Source organism: Penaeus vannamei, chromosome 23 (genome assembly GCF_042767895.1).
Source record: "Penaeus vannamei isolate JL-2024 chromosome 23, ASM4276789v1, whole genome shotgun sequence".
NCBI classification, from domain to species: Eukaryota; Metazoa; Arthropoda; class Malacostraca; order Decapoda; family Penaeidae; genus Penaeus; species Penaeus vannamei.
In genome coordinates this window covers 35,799,464-35,817,228 of record NC_091571.1, presented here as the reverse complement: position 1 = coordinate 35,817,228, position 17,765 = coordinate 35,799,464, and the positions used below count along the sequence as shown (strand labels likewise).

The 17,765-nt window shown below is 35.6% G+C and overlaps 1 protein-coding gene across 1 annotated transcript; it reads left to right on the top strand.

Annotated features, from left to right (window-relative positions):
- The first annotated feature begins 7,838 nt into the window (after positions 1 to 7,838).
- Positions 7,839 to 14,462, top strand: Arl6IP1 (ADP-ribosylation factor-like 6 interacting protein 1). Its single transcript, XM_027372352.2, has 6 exons — positions 7,839 to 8,112; positions 11,058 to 11,191; positions 11,792 to 11,879; positions 13,023 to 13,172; positions 13,368 to 13,452; positions 14,274 to 14,462. Exons 1-6 carry the CDS (start codon positions 8,092 to 8,094, stop codon positions 14,432 to 14,434), a joined length of 639 nt encoding a protein of 212 aa, XP_027228153.1. The 5' UTR covers positions 7,839 to 8,091; the 3' UTR covers positions 14,435 to 14,462.
- The last annotated feature ends 3,303 nt before the right edge of the window (positions 14,463 to 17,765 follow it).

Genomic DNA, 17,765 nt, shown 5'->3' with positions numbered 1-17,765 from the left:
GAGAGAGAGAGAGAGAGAGAGAGAGGTATATCTATATTAACATCTACGTGTGTATATATATATATATATATATATATATATATATATACATATATATATATAGATATAAATATATATATATATATATATATATATGTGTGTGTGTGTGTGTGTGTGTGTGTGTGTGTGTGTGTGTGTGTGTGTGTGTGTGTGTGTGTGTGTGTGTGTTTGTGTGTGTATATATATGTGTATGTATATATATGTATATATATACATATATATAAGCATGTTTACATATATACATTCATATATATTTATATAATGTATATATGCATATATACATATACATACATATATGTGTATATATAATCATATATAATATAATATATATATATATATATATATATATATATATATAAGTAAATGAATATATACATGTATATATGCATATATGTATATGTACACACACACATACACACAAACAGACACACACACACACACACACACACACATATATATATATATATATATATATATATATATATATATATGTGTGTGTGTGTGTGTGTGTGTGTGTGTGTGTGTGTGTGTGTGTGTGTGTGTGTGTGTGTGTGTTTGTGTGTATGTGTGTATTTGGTATATATATATTATATGTGTGTGTGTGTGTGTGTGTGTGTGTGTGTGTGTACACACACACACACACACACACATATATATATATATATATGTATGTATGTATGTATGTATACATACACACAGACACACACATACACCCACAGAGATATGTTGATACTATGAGTAGAAAGATCATATATATGATTCTATAGTTATTCTCCACGAAGCTATTACCTAGAAATTTCATGAACATCCTATGAAAAATAATTACCAGGGGGGAGGTAGCTTTCCCTTCGTGAACACTAAATAAAGTCCACATCACCTCAAAATTGTGTGCCTCTTTATGTGCATTTGAATTTATATCATAAAACTGGATATATGTTATAAGTCCTCTTTAAAATGAAGATAAACATGAATCTAGAGGAATCATCACAGAAATCAAGATGTCATGGACTAACCGAAAGGAAAAGGTGGCATAGCTCATTGGTAGAGCGCTGGCTTAGCAATTGCGAGGTCCTGGGTTCGCATCCGGTCGCTCCCCCAGTCTTCTCAGCTGTGAAGAAGTACCGGTATGGAAAATTCTGCAGGCTGGGGTCAGAGTGGGGTGGAGATGAACTGGTCACCCCACCGCATGTTCCTCCATGGACATGGGCTCTACATCTTGGATATGGGACCGACTTCTGATCGCAAAAGAAGGCACGGGTTTTATTCACTAAATTAGTGAAAGATGATACATCGAAGGCTTAGAACACCGAAGTTGCGTGGGTCCTTAGTCCAATATAGCTGAAGTAAATTTCACAAATTGATTATGTCACTTTATGAGTGAAATGTCTGTTAAGGACAAGCTAATACTATATATTTGTCTTTTGTTGAAACACGTTACATTGCACTAGGCCAGGATTTTCAATTCAGAATCAGGTCCTTTAATTTCTCAAATTAAGTTTTATTCGTCTTATTCATCAGCTTTAAGAACTTTTATTCATCAATTCAAAATGATTTTGTAAATATTTGATTTCAAGGAATCATGCCTTCTCATTCTCCCTCCTTTGTACAATACCATGCCTGTCACACAGTTGTCTCATACATCAATTCCCTAATGCCTCCTTGTTCCAGCATTCTTTTGACTATAAACCACAAAGGGATGTCTGTGAACCATTTTACCATTTGGCCTAATCTAATCACGAACCTAGGTTAAACTGTACCTGGCCATGGCGTGATAGGCCTAGCTTCCAGGCTGTCCAGGACGAAGCTGCTGACGGCAGGCCAGTGGACATTAGTTGGGGTCATGTATCGGTGCAACAGGTAGTTTTAGCTTTACAAAATTATTATGTAAAGGCAGAAGTGGTAGAAGTTCAGTACAGTTGAATAAACGGCAGATGGATTCTTCCTCATTAGGTTGAACTGCGAACAAGGATAATCATGTAATAAGCAGTTTCATATTCATTTATTGCATTAGAGCAGGCATACCAGCATTCTCCAAAGGGTGATCATCACACGAAGGAGTGTTGTGGTACCAGATGTATTACTCTTTCCAACATGACCAGCAGCACTGCACAGTTCTTGGTATCTGTCAACATGTTAGGGAAATAGTACAGGTTCCATAGGTGATAGTCGCAAAATAGTCCACTGGGCAACAATCAGGGCTGAATGAGTCTGCTACAAGGTAACGACTGCAAATTCTCACGAACCTCGAGCTACTTGGCAGCTTCCTCAGGCAAGAGCTGTAGGTAGTATAGTGAATTAATTATGATATATTCGAAACCGGTTTGATACATCTGTATTGAAAAGATATCCATTCTCACTCATGCCTCATACAGAAGTTAGACATCGCTGTAGTGAACTCTCCTCCTTGAACTATATGCCTTCTAACCACGACAGAGTATGGATTTGGGCTATAGATATCTCCATATGGTTCAGAGGGTCATCTGTAACGGTATGGTTGTTAACAGATTTAACAGGATTAGAGGAAAATGGTAGATGAAGGCAGGTAACCACTTATATGAACCATTTTGTTACTAGAAATAAAATAATTATTATTTTTTACTCTAGATTCTCTTGGTGAAGCTGAAGGGAGTGTAGACTTCTCCTTACAGCTATGGGGAAGGCTAGATCAGTAGCAACTCGAGGTGTTATGGCGTCTGATTCTATTTATGGAAGAGAGAGAGAGAGAGAGAGAGAGAGAGAGAGAGAGAGAGAGAGAGAGAGAGAGAGAGAGAGAGAGAGAACAAAACAAAAAACATGGGGGTTTATTTTGATGACATAAAAACAGTTGCGGACACTTTGTTAATATAGTCAATCAGTTTGGTCTTTTCGATTTTTAAAAACGATGGAAAACAATGATTTTAATGGTTATATTTTCGGGAAAGACTAGATCAGTAGCAACTCGAGGTGTCATGGCCTCTGATTCTATTTTTGGAAAAAAAAACAATTATTTTGATGACGTCACAAAGTTACGGATGCTCTGTGAATATGGTCGATTATTTTGGTCTTTTCAATTTCCAAAAGGATGGAAAATAATGATTTCAATGGTTATATATTCACTGAACAATCATCAAAACAGACGCCATGACACCTCCTCGAGTTGCTACTGATCTAGCCTTCCCCTTACAGACATGTGTAATACTGCAGACATCATCCCAATTGGCTGTGAAATCTGCCATCATTCTACTCAAATCAAATTGTGTAAGAGTGATACAGATGTTCTATAAAATGAAGATATCCAAGTTCACTCACACACACTTGTGTATATGAGTATATTATGTATGTCTATATATATATATATATATATATATATATATATATATATATATATACATATATATATACATATATATATATATATACATATATATGATACAATATAGTTTATAGACATACAAAATATATATGATATACACAATATATACATATATACATATATATATATATATATATATATATATATATATGTGTGTGTGTGTGTGTGTGTGTGTGTGTGTGTGTGTGTGTGTGTGTGTGTGTATGTATGTATATATATATATACATATATATATATACCCATATATATATATATATATATAAATACATATGTATGTATATATATATGTATATATATATATGTATATGTATATATATATATCTATACATATATATGTATATATATATGTGTATGTATATATATATGTATATATATATAATATATATATATATATAAATAGAGAGAGAGAGAGAGAGAGAGAGAGAGAGAGAGAGAGAGAGAGAGAGAGAGAGAGAGAGAGAGAGAGAGAGAGAGAGAGAGAGAGAGAGAGAGAGAAAGAGAGAGAGAGAGAAAAGACATTAGTGGCACCATATTACCTTTGGAGTAAGACCAAATAATGAATCTGCAATGTTTAGGTTTAGGTTCAGCCGCGAGTGAGGAAGTGGGTCAACTAATGATTACAGCTGATGACGCTTCCTTCTGCTAGCCAAAATGATTCGTCATGGTGAGGAAATGTTTGTGTAAAATTTCGCAAGTACCGAAATATGCAAATGAATAAATGTTACTGGCATATTTTATTTCTTCCGGGTGCGTTACGAAATTAAAAAGTGTATTGTTTTTTTTAAGTATACGGATTTTTTTTTTCGTTATCAGTGTTTTACAGCTGGTCGTATTAGTTTTTTTTTGTCTAACTTCCGCAATATGATTTATATAGGTAACAGTCAAAATATTAGAAAGATACTAAAACAAAAATATCTGTTAATGAAACTTAAAGAACCTGTGGATAGCCTAAAAAAATACACAGGCCTTAGATTGAGGCAGTTGCTTAAACCAGAATTTGGATTAAGACATGTCACTTTTGTGTCAAAATACCAAAGGTAAAAATGTGGTCCCTGGGTTAATATATTTACCCTGTTTATCTGACTTTTAGTTATGGTCAAACTCGCCTTTACTCCGAATTGGCTTGGAGTTGTATTGTAGCTATAGTCTAGGCTCAGAGGATATAAAAGAGAACTGGTAATGGTAAGCAATCAGATTTGAAAGTGACACGGCTAAAGATGCTTCTACCAGGGGAAGATATACATATATCTATATCTATCTATATATAGTTATATGGTGATTACCAAATACAGATGGATTTTTATTATTTATCTAACCTGTTTTGCGAAATTAGACATTTATATAGATTATGGGTATCATTTTCATACAAGTGCTCTAAAATTTTCTAAGATATTAATGGTCTGCAATCATAACTTCCACTGATGACAAGCCCATGGAGTTGACCAGGCTCCTTGGTTCAGTATTAGCTATTTCTCACTACAACTTTTTTGGTGGCAGCGGTGGGATACGAGCAAAGACTTGAACACATGTTAGAATTGACATAACATCGTTTTAACAAGAAATTTAAAGTTTCATTGCCCATTCTTTCTTGAAAGGGGCAATGAGGATGGCTAGTGGACACAGATTAGACAGTACCGGATTCATTAGTCGAGATTACAAAGTAGATAATCTCATTTACAAGTTTCTGACTTGATATGGACAGGTGTAAATTAAGAAATGAAAAAGGCAGTCTACAGAATGTTGACCTCTCATGTAAGATGCTGTGTTCATGACAAAAAGGGTTATAAAAATAAACATAAGGTAAATTGGTAATCTTATCTCTGGCAAAATTGCAAAAATGTTACATTCAAATTTTTGGATCACTAAAGCCAAATAGCAAATATTTTACTGGAACGTCTGAGAATTTTTCCCATTCCTTTTGTCAAAATGAAACGATTGAGCCTCATCTAAAAGAGGCTAGTGCCAGAAACTAATTATCTTTGTTATGAGAGTTGTGCTTAAAAGCAAGACAGACATCTCTCACCCTGTTTGAAACAGTATTTTACATGTTAAGCAGGTCATGTCAGTCTCACAGACCGTCCGTGAGGAATCATTGATTGATTTGGATGGTTTCTTGTGTGAGACATGATGGCCAAAGACCTTGATGGTTACCAAATAGTGATGTATTTCAGAAATACTTTAACTGATATTCAGAAAAGTTTGATGCAGGGAATCATAGAAAACTCAAAGACTGAATACCATCCCAAAAAAATCAGAAATTTCGTTTATTACTTGTTTTCGCTTTACACATATTCTGTCAAAATTATTAGGGGGCTGAAGCCCTGCCTAGCCACACCTGTTCTGCCAGCCCTGTATAAGAAAATGACTACCACTTGGTATAGTTGCCAAACAGGAACGTAGTGGTCTGAACAACTTTGAGACTGGTCTGAATAAGTACTGAACAGTTTCATTGCTAGTTAGAAAATGAATACTGAAAAATGTAACTTGCATATTTCACGAACTGTGATATGAATGGATGTCATATAAATCTTGCTCATTGAACCTCTAGAAAGAAGAAACTGACATCTCACTCTGGACTGGAGTACTCCGATTTGCAGTTTCTTTTTATTTTAAGCGGCTGATAATACTTATACTTATATACATTTTGTGTCTTGATAACTCAAGGTATATTCGAACTTAGAGTCTGAGACCTATGTAGGATAGAATTATATGTATGAGTATATCACTGGGATAGATTGCATACAAATGTAAAGGTTATATTAACGATATTGTATAACTCATTAAAGAATGACCATTGTTCATTTCGAAATACATTGTGACACATTAGCCTATCCCATTGATGCCTGGCTTCGTTTTTACAGCCAAAGGGGAATTCCATTCCATTATTTTTTTCTGTCAGCTCAGGGAAGCTGAAAAATACTTTATAGTAATAAGTGTATGAACGGTTCTCATAGTAATAAATATCAGATACTTTGTTGCTTATAATTTCTATAGTAAGGCCTACTATTTCTCGCATTTACATCTGGCGATCATCGCAAAAAATCTGAAGCCAGTCAGTAACTGTTTGATGAAGTGGTAAACAGGAGTAGATTCAAAAGTAAACACAAGATCGTTTTTCAAAGGAAATGAGTTTACAAACCTCACCAAGCGACTCAAGCAAAGGCGATTGAACTGGTGTGAGGAGACAAATAATTTATTTATGATAATTATTACATAAAGGATTGTTTGAAAATAAATTGCTCGCCTCAATTTCATATCAATATATCTAACAAAAATATAGATTTTTCAATAGCAATTGAAAAACAAACCACCTTTACACAAGATCTCAAACTGATGACATTAACGGAAATATAGAAATGGAAAAAGGCCAAGAAAACTAGACATTTTGAGTCACAGGATATCAAAATTTAAAGATTACAGATTCACCTTGCAGACTGTTCTAATCAAGGAATACAAATCCCATTGGAAGCACGGACTGATTCCTTCGACCAAAAACAATAAATCTGTTTAGAGGAAAGCCCAGCTGATTCTGTCTGACATTTATTTATACAATCAACCCACCATGACGAGAGAGTGCCGAGCAGTACCGAGGTCGTGGATCGAATTACTCTCCTGTTGACCAAAAGTCGAGTACTATTACAGATTTTTTTTGGTCTCTACCCGAACCGAAGAAATAAAAAATCATGTTTCCGTGTGTTTGTGATTAATTGATTTGCATCCGTAAGTTCATATAGTGAGTATATGTTTATGAGGGAATGGTCCCTATTTATCCACAAAGAAACATACATGGGTACAAATAAACACGCACACCCAAATGTATTCATGGGTGTAGCAGCAGGTGGGGAAAGATGGAGGACCAGGCAGAAGATAAATGGATTAATATAACGATGATAGTGATGTTGCAAAAATGTATTTGCATATTCTCTTTCTCTCTCCCCCCCCCCCTCTCTCTCTCTCTCTTTCACACACACACACACACACACACACACACACACACACACACACACACACACACACACACACACACACACACACACACACACACACACACACACACACACACACACATTCACACACGCACACACGTACTCACACACCAGCACTCGCGCGTACAAAGTCGAAATAAAACTCATTTTGATTTTGCGCATACACGCCTGTGTGCATGTGCTTGGATATGCATATGTATCAGTTGATATAAATCCGTGCATACGTTTATTTACTTATTTACAAAAGGTGGGTTGGAAGATAACAGACCGACAGACCACAAGGAAAAGTAAATTAACAGGAACGCCTCGAGAAAACGTACAATTAGGAGAGAGAGAGCAACGTATTATGGATGCAAATGCATTTACACGTTTGGACACTAAGCTGCCCCATCTGCCCCCCGTCACGTCGCAAAGTAACTTTAAATTTACCCCGCCCTCAGTGCGCACACTCAGCTCGGGACAGAGGACAGCCTGCCACCATTGCCAACATCCTGGAAGGGGAGGAGAGCTCAGCGAATTTCACTCTCTCTCTAGGATGCAGTGATTCCCGTGCTCGAGTGTTGATCGGGAGTGCCTTTGCTCTTGTGTGTGGAGGTCCTGGACGGTGAATCAAGGGCGTGACAAGGATTCCATTTGGCTTTTGACGGTTAAAGGAACAAACCAAGGGGGTTGGCAGTGGTCACACAGTATCATCTGGTGTAAACAAACCCGACAATGGACATGACACAAGATCAGGTGAGTTGCTAGGGCAATTTTTTGTCATTAGCGTGATTGTCTTTCTTTCGTCTACAGTTCAGAAGAATGATCTTCAGCTGAGAGAGAGCTGGGAATGACACGGAGCTGAGATAAACTATTGACGTTGATATGGATCATGTAACGTTTTTTTTTTTAAAGAGGAATCTCCTGTGGCTTTGGACCGACGTAGGCCGTTGAGGGATCGCTTTCGACTGGCACCATCTCGCCTTGATGAAACTGAAAATCCTCTCTTTATGAGTTTGTTTTATGAGATGACAGGTCCCTTTATGTATAGTACTGGCTTAGATGGCAACCTTGGCTAGGGTATAGCTTAGATTAAGTTTTGGAAGGGTGTAATTTCATTTTATCTCATCATTTCCTGGGGTGTAAAAAGGAAAGTAATGACAGTCATAGTGTGGCCATCAAAGATTTTTCATTTAATGATATGCTAAACAGATGAGATTAAGTTGTTTAGTCATGGTGTCATTTGAAAGTATTTAAGTATTTCCCAGAAGGTTCCCAAACCTTAGGGTAAATTTACAGCGGATAACAATCCGATTTTGAGTAAAAAAAAGTTATTTAATGGTTACCTTGCTTAAACTAAGATACTTTTCATCTATGGCTAAAGGTGTGCATATCATACAAGTGTCAATGGATTGGTACATATATTTTGACAAGGAAACTTAGAATTTAATAATGAAGTGCTATAGAGGTCTGCAAGCTTTTCTTACCAAAACATACGAGTTGGAGTTTTATTGGCTGTGCAGATGCTCTAATGGGCCAAGAGAGTGCGGTTATGCAAACATAGGCTATTGTCAAACCTATTAGGTGCTAGTAACATTGGGATTTTACATGTCAAACAAAGTTTTTTGAGGTGGTATATTTTCTGGGTATTATATTTTGCTTTTATATTCAAGCTCGAAGCAAGGTGTAGCCTCCATTCACCTCGGTGTTTTAACAAAGGCTAATAAACCTCTGTTATGTGTATTCCATCAGTATAGAGTTTCTAAAACCCTGGTGATAGATTTTTTAACCCCTCTATGAATGTAGCTCCCATGGCTGTTATGGATCAAGTAGTAGTTGGCATCACATCACTGTTCCCGCACAGTCGACTCATCGGACAATGCTTGTTATTCCCTGATAGCTGGGCACAAATGGGAAACTGTAGATGCACGCCCACACTCCTATGTCAATGGCCTACGAACTATCTTTTTAACCCAGAGTTATTGGGTTAATTTCTGTCTTATTAGAATAGAATTCACAGAGGTTTATATTTACATGGTGACTACCCTAAGTTAGGGGTTATCGAAGTTCAGTGTTATAAAGAAAGTGAAAAACTACACATTGATATAATCCGCACAGGACTAGAAAGATGTCAGAAATGAAGAAAATGACTTATGACAAATGCTGCGTTTAAACAAATTTTACATCAGTCAGGTCCTTGGGCAGAACCCCTTTATAGAGAATATGGTGATCAGGTAGGGGTTGGAAGGCAATGCCCAGGTTAGGAAGATTCTTGGTTCATACTGTAGTAGTGGTGGATTCTCTCAAGTGCCCCAAGGTTGTTGGCTAGAGTAATAATTTTAGAGGACTGCTGTCATTTAATAAACTGTCAATCCACTAGTGACGGCATATTTTGAAGTAAAAAATAAAGGTTTCCGGGCGTCTTCAAAATCAGAGTGGGGCTGGCCCAGAATCTGCCTGCGCGCCGGCTGCGGCCCACCTGGCTGTGTTTATTTTTCCAGGTGTCACATATGTGTGACACCCCTTGTAAATGAGTTAATTTCAACAATCTAAGTTGCCATGACTGGTTGTGCCCTTTGGGCCATGCTCAAGGGAAAGGTTGATGGGGAGCTCAGTCCCTCAACACCCTCCAACAAACATTGTCTTTTCTTCGATATGCAGGACATGGTAGAGCTGAAACTAGGGAGCACTGAGTGGACTTCGGCCATGAGTTGCACTTTCTGTTATCTTTTTTACTTTATATATGGTGTCACAGTTCATGTCCGTAGATTCTTTCTTGGACTATCAACTTCAACTTTTTGTCCTCTACAAGAAGGCCATCTTCTGATTGCCTTAAGTTATTGCATCCATATAGAAAAATTAACCAAATTTGTGGTATTTGTGAAAGTTCTTTAGACGGTAATCATACTTTAGCCATATATCAAAGTTAACACTGCTAATTAAAATAAATATTTACATCATTATAGGCCTTATGATGATAATTTATTAAATATTACATTAAATGCAACATATTTTGATTATAATATTACACATTTGACATATGTAAATATAATGTGGTATGCCAGTGTTTGTTGTCATTGCATCAACTGTGTAGGGGTACATTGTCATTTGTATTTTTCAAATGAAAAATTATGATTGAAGCAAGAAACCGTTCAATCAGTGTTTGACAGCAAACCAAATGGGATCCCCAAGTTTTCCTTATCATTTCCAGTGTTACATTATCGTCATCATATTGTTGTCTGCATCTCATAAAGATAGTGGGACTCCTCCAGACTCGTCTTATACTTTGGCAAGTCTTAGACAAAAATGGACTCAAAAACACTTTGATGAGGAGTCATAGGCAAATTTGTGAAATCCGATGAAGGTATATCTACATTGATAACTATATAGAAAACTTTGAGGCTCTATTTGATTTACCGTCAATATTAATTCAGCCATTTCCTGTATTGTCAGAATATATTTGGCGGAGGTTTGTTGACCATTTCTGGAAGTACAGAGACCATAGTAGTACTTGGTACATACACCCACAGAATTACATTACTTTACTTTGATATTGATATTGTTTTATGTGTGATATCCTTCTGTTTATGAAGTTGTAAGGAAATTTTTATTATCATTTCTACATACTATTCATATTACACAATGAACTGTAAATTAAGTTTGAAATAATACTCTTATACCATGATCTTTCCTTTATTTAGGACCGGCGGGTGAAGACCCTGCGACGAGAGTTAGAAGGATGGCGCGAGGTGTTATATGTTGGCCATTCCATTCTTGTGTGGGAGAAGCAGTACTACCCATTCATTTCCATCTCGGCAGTTACAGCACTTTTTCTGTAAGTTGTTGATTTCAGGAAGAGTTGGTTTACTATTCTTTTTAACAATGAATACAAACTGTACACTTGTAGATGTAATTATACACAGAAATTTCTGAAAATTCATTTGTTGCTGAATCAAGGATCGGTAATATTTTGTAAAGTAAGTCTTAGACGTGATAAATTATACAATGGCATTAGGCTAGATATGAACCCTAATACTCCGTATAGTCTCAGGAAACAAAAAAGTAGGCAACTCCTAAGCGCCAAGCCTCTTTTGTGAAGTAATGAAAGACTATGGAAGGCAGTAAATACCAGTAAAAAAAAAGAATGTTTAGAAAATAAGACATATAAAAAATGCTATTATATTTGTTTACACTTTTTTTTACAAGAGACAGTGAATTAGAATATACTTGATTCCAGTGTAAGTGGACTGTTTTTTCTTTTCTGAAATTGGAGAATCTATTTCATCATGTTTTACAATTTTGATATATTGATTGTTAAAAAATTCCTTTATTTATTGAAATTATGTACAAGAATCGTGTTCCATCCCCTTTTGTCATCACAATGTATCTTATAGTATAGTGTGGCTGATAGTATTATTGAATATTAATTTTACAGGATGATATGGTATCTGGAACCCTCAATGTTGACACTTCTCTCCGTTCTGGGCATCACAGTAACATTGTGTGACTATCTAGTACCGCAGGTAAGTTATGATTCATATTGATTCCTTATTGGTAGTTTAAAGCAGTTGTTTTAATTCTGATCATTATTCAAACTAAAATTTTTGTATCTATTTGTAATGCACACATGTAAAATTGATGAGGTGGATGAGGAGGAGGAGTAGGAGGAAAGGCAAAATGAAAGAGCGAGGTGGAAGAGGAAAAGGATAAAAAGATGCTGATGCTGAAAAGAAAAGGAAGTAGATGAAATATACAAATATAGTCCTAAATATTGTTGTCATTTATTTTAGTCACAAATTACAATTTGAGTATTCTCAGTTTCTTTTTGTTATCAATTGTAAATATAATTAGATGTCACTTTTATATCCTGAACATGAGTTGGTTGCCTCATTGTTATCTATATTGACATGTAGATAAGTAAAGGGATGTTTCTAGATACTGTAGGCTAAACTGGTCAGGTCTCAACATAAAATTACAATCAGTTACTTTTATGAATATAAGTTTTGGGCAGATCCAGCAATCATCATATCTTTCTTCCTTTCTATCTTTCTGTAAATCATATGATATATGACTTTCATAGGAAAACGCCTTTTGAATATGCTAAGGGAAGTACCAGTTGAAGATTTTAAGTAATAATCAAGCAGGAAATGTCTTATTTAAATCAACAATACAGTATAAAACATTATTGCCAACTTTACAGATAACATATCTTCTGAGCTATTAAAGACCTTGTATTTTTTTCAAAAGTAGATTTTTTTATAGATAACATTAAGCTTATTTTCTGCGACTGAAGTGGCATCGCTTGTGGTCTTTAGAGTACCCATTTTTTCTGCGGGGGGAGGGGAATTAGCGGACATGACTTACTTTGAAGAAATAATTACGTTTTGATATTTTTTGATTGATAAACACTTGAATTGATGCATGTATTTTTATTGTTATTATCAAGTAGTTGACTCCAGGGTTAAATATTATTGTTTTTATTGTTTGGAAAAGAATGAATTTCTTATGAGCCTAATCATACTACATATAGCCTACATACAGAGACCACTAATTTAAAGTAATACTATAAGTAATGAGGCTCTAAGACAGAAAATGAATGTATTGTAGATATTTATGCATAAATATATAAACACATTAGTTATTCTTCCTCATGTTTTGTTTTTCAGATTGTCCCGTGGATTGTGGGAGCACATTATTGGACTGGAACACATGAACGACGCTATGAACAGATCATCACCTCGGTTGCCTCACTGTGTGGATTGGCCTCATATGTGTCTAATACTTTAGCCTCCATGAAGGAGTCAAAGCCCAGAACAGTAGGTTTCTTCGTACATTTTTTTTCTGATTTCATTTCATTATGGCATTTTGAATAAATTCTTTAGATTTGTAAATTGATCCATTTTCTTTGGATATCTTTATTCATATATGATGGGCTAATGTCATAAATACAAGTAGTCTGTAAGTATGAAATTTAATTCCAAGTAACTGATATAACAATGGTCTATTTGCAGTATTTTGTGATGGTGACAGGAAGTCTCATAGTTAGTGCATGGATTGGCAGCACTATAAATAACCTGCTTCTTACTTATCTCATCAGTAAGTAGTTATACCGTACTATGATGTTTTTTATAAGGTTTTATTCTTAAAGTGTATTTTGTGTTCTTTCAATAGTAAGATATAATTTGTCCTTCATGTATGTTGCTTAAATTTGTACATGGAAGTGGTTGGTCAGGATACAGTTTTAATCATATTCAAGGTAGGGGACACCTTTCAAGTGTAGGCAGTGTCTTCAGGAAAGTTTTTGATTTATTTGTATGATAAAGTGTAAAGATTCTCACAATATCCCAATGTAAACCACTTCTAGCCCATTGATACTGGTTATATTCACTCTCTACTGTGGTTTGAGTTTGAAATTATTCTTATTATTGTCATTTTTATTATTTTTTTTCATTATCATTTTCATCATTTAATTTTTTATTATTAGTATTAGTATTATTTTTGCTGTAGTGATGATGATGAGGATGTGGACATGGCTTCTGTGTACATACCATTCTGGGATCAGTGGTTTAATGAAACTAAGCCACAGTGGGCAGTTGTGTTACATGCATACCCAGCATCAAGAGGTTGCACCACTGACTTGTCTGTTGTTGATTGTGAGAGTATAATTAAAGTATACATTTTTTTAAATAGAGGGAGGGTTTCAGAATATAGAAACAGTCCCTGAAAGGCATAAGGAACAGCCTGTTAATGTCCACTGGCAGAGAGTTTAACAAGTTGAAACAGTAAATTTGTAAATGAATTTTACATCTGCATGGCATTATATAGTATGAGGAATATCTTTTACTATATTTATGTGTAGATGTAACTTCTTGAAATTACATGCCTGTAATTTCCTAATATTAATCCTTTTCTTTCAGTGCTAGTCTTAGTGTTACTACCAGGAATGAAGCATCATGGGATCTTACAAAAATATTTCTCAACGGGACTTCAAGCTATTGCCAACCTCATGAAGAGCTCTGTCGCAGCCATACACGGAGGAAAGAAGTCTGACGGAGACGCCAACAAGAAGAAGGACTAATACTTCTAAGAACCTTTCAAGTTTTTACCATTGTAGTTTTTGTTTTCCTTCTCCTTTTTTTGAAATATTATTCAGGTATTACTCATGCTCTGTTGGTGATACTGAGAAAATTCCCAGGTTTATTTGTGTTGCAGCTTTCAATTGGAAAAAAAGATGCTCTCTAGCTGCAGGTTTTTATCAGTATATCTAGCATGTGCCCCACTACTTAAAAGAGTATATAATGCACTTCCATATGGTTAATGGTACCTAGGTTATGTTATGAAATGAACTATTGATGCAGCTTATTTTTTTATTTCTTTATGTAGAAAAGAAGAAAAATCCACTCAAGGAATATTCACATATTATATTAGGAAATGAGTAGGAAGGTACAGAACTATTTTTGATACCTTGATTTCTAGTAATTTAAAAGAGAGTGTAAAGTATTTTGGCTATTTTAGGCATGGATTATTATGTGGACCAAAGGTTGGCAAAATTTCTTGCCTATATAGACTATTTTAAGCTCCCCTCCCTGCAAATTATACTTCGACTTCTACACAGTAGGCAACAAAATTATCCACATTGTATTTCATATTTTCATCTTGAAGTATTATAGCACTAACAATTTTCATTTCTATTTATACATCTGTTGAAATAATTTTTTTTCCACAGTAAACTAACTGAATAGATGTAAAATGCCATGACAAATATAGAGTATATGAACCTGCAATCTTCCTGTCTATGTAATATATATATTTTAGATGAGTGCACCATTACAGTTAGGAAAGGTATAGTCTCCATATAAACCCTCGGATGTTTATAGATCATGTCGTTGACATCATTGCCAACCTTTGGTTTACACAAAATCATGTTCACATACAAGCATATGCATGTGTGTAATTTACACACACACACACACACACACACACACACACACACACACACACACACACACTCACTCACTCACTCACTCACTCACTCACTCACTCACTCACTCACTCACTCACTCACTCACTCACTCACTCGCTCTCGCTCTCGCTCTCGCTCTCGCTCTCGCTCTCGCTCTCTCTCTCACTCTCACTCTCACTCTCACTCTCACTCTCACACACTCTCTCTCTCTCACACTCTCTCTCTCACACTCTCACACTCTCAAACACTCTCTCTCTCTCTCTCTCTCTCTCTCTCTCTCTCTCTCTCTCCCTCTCCCTCTCCTTCTCCCTCTCCCTCTCTCTCTCCCTCTCTCCCTCTCTCTCTCTCTCCCTCTCTCCAACTCTCCCTCTCTCCCCTCCCCGTATCACCACACTACCATCACCACACTAAGTCTACTACTCTGCACAACGCTCACATGAACATACATATGCACGCACTCACACATGCATGATTTAAAGAAAAGAGGAAATGATGTGCCACGGATGGAAAGAAAGTGATGTGCCAGGCAAGAAAAGAAAGAGTTAGGTTAGCTATTATGATTATGACATAAAAAAACTTGTTTGAATCTGGTTGGAGAATCTCTTTTATTTCTCATAATTCTAGTTATAAGATGTATGTATGGGTATGTTTGAAAGTTTACAACGATTTTTAATGTTGCATGAACAAGCAAGGTGACGGAACGGATATTAACCTGGAGTACATTTTTATTTATTGGTTTTGTTACTGTCTGTTTTAAACTCTTCCAAGTTGTTCTTTTACTTTTTATTTATTTTGCTATTTTCCATGGTATAGCATTGTGTTTTTTGCTTGCCTTGATTTGGAATTGATGAGAGCAGTGAAAGGACACATTAGTATTTTTTTTGTTTTTTGTTTTTCCCTTGAATAGAAACAAAAAAAACTTCTTGTTTCCTAGAGAATTATGTCAGTTTAGTATTGAGATGTAGTGGTTGTAGAGTTTAAGGTGTATAGTATCACACAGCAGAGAATGAAATAGTTCTTCTTTAAATGTGTGTTAGGTACTTTTTATGCTTTATAGTCCAGCAATAATATTGTTGAAATATACATTTTTAAAACCAGACCCTTTGGAGAAGGCAAAATAGAACCCCCATGGCAAAAAGTTACTCAGTGCTGTCCTTGTGGGTTCATTGAGTGAAAATTGTTCATTATTTGTGACGTGTTTTCGGAGTTAGAATGATGAGTTTTTTATATCCATTTCACCATAACTTGTTTTTTCCATGTGTGAAGGAGAGGGGGCAGAAATGTTGGTCAGTTTATAAGGTTTTGTTCACTTTCATAATTTGCAAGAATAAGTTGCAGGATATTTACACTGATTGAATAAGATATCGACTTTTGGTCAGCTAGAACTGACTTTAAAGTTAGGATTATTTTAATTAGTATTAACTTCTGTAAGTTACTTGTATTGTAATATTAGATGTTCTGGCTATATGTAGAGCAACTTTGGTAAACCATATCTATCCTTATCTGGCTATCTCTTGTAAATACAGTGGAAATTACTCCTATTTCCTAATAAAACCCATTCACAGATTTGCTATGCCAGCATTGATGTAGTTCACAGATGTTGTAGTTGGTTATAATGTGCTTCATACAACTAAATTAAGTACATAAAGTTTGTGATCATCATTTATATGTCCTATAATAGAAATATTTTATCTCAATATGCAGGGAGTATTCCTCTGTCAAGGATGCCATCTGTGGAAGGGTCAAAAGGATGTTATTACAGGATAAGGAATGCAGAGCTTAAGGAAAATTGTCTGATGTAACGATTTTCTTGTGAACTTCTTATAGTTCAAAATAGCATTTTAACTTTGCAGTTATATATCGACACACACACATACACATATATATGCATACATATACATCCACGCATTTACATGCACACATGTACATTTACATGTACACACACACACACACATGTACACACACATACGCATATACACACACATACATATGTACACATACACACACATGTATACATGTATACACATGTACACACATGTACACACACATGTACACACGTATGTACACACACACATACATGTACACAAATGTACACACACATGTACACACACATGTACACACACATGTACACACACATGTACACACACATGTACACACACATGTACACACACACATGTACACATACACATGTATACACACACACATGTATACACACACACATGTATACACACACACATGTATACACACACACATGTATACACACACACATGTATACACACACACACACACACACACACACACACACACACACACACACACACACACACACACACACACACACACATACACACACACACACACACACATACACACACATACACACACATACACACACATACACACACATACACACACACACACACACACACACACACACACACACACA

Coding starts and splice junctions, on each gene's coding strand:
- Arl6IP1 (XM_027372352.2), top strand. CDS start 8,092: ATGGACATGACACAAGATCAG. Junction 11,880..13,022: donor GTGACTATCTAGTACCGCAG/GTAAGTTATGAT, acceptor TTTGTTTTTCAG/ATTGTCCCGTGGATTGTGGG. Junction 13,173..13,367: donor AGGAGTCAAAGCCCAGAACA/GTAGGTTTCTTC, acceptor GTCTATTTGCAG/TATTTTGTGATGGTGACAGG.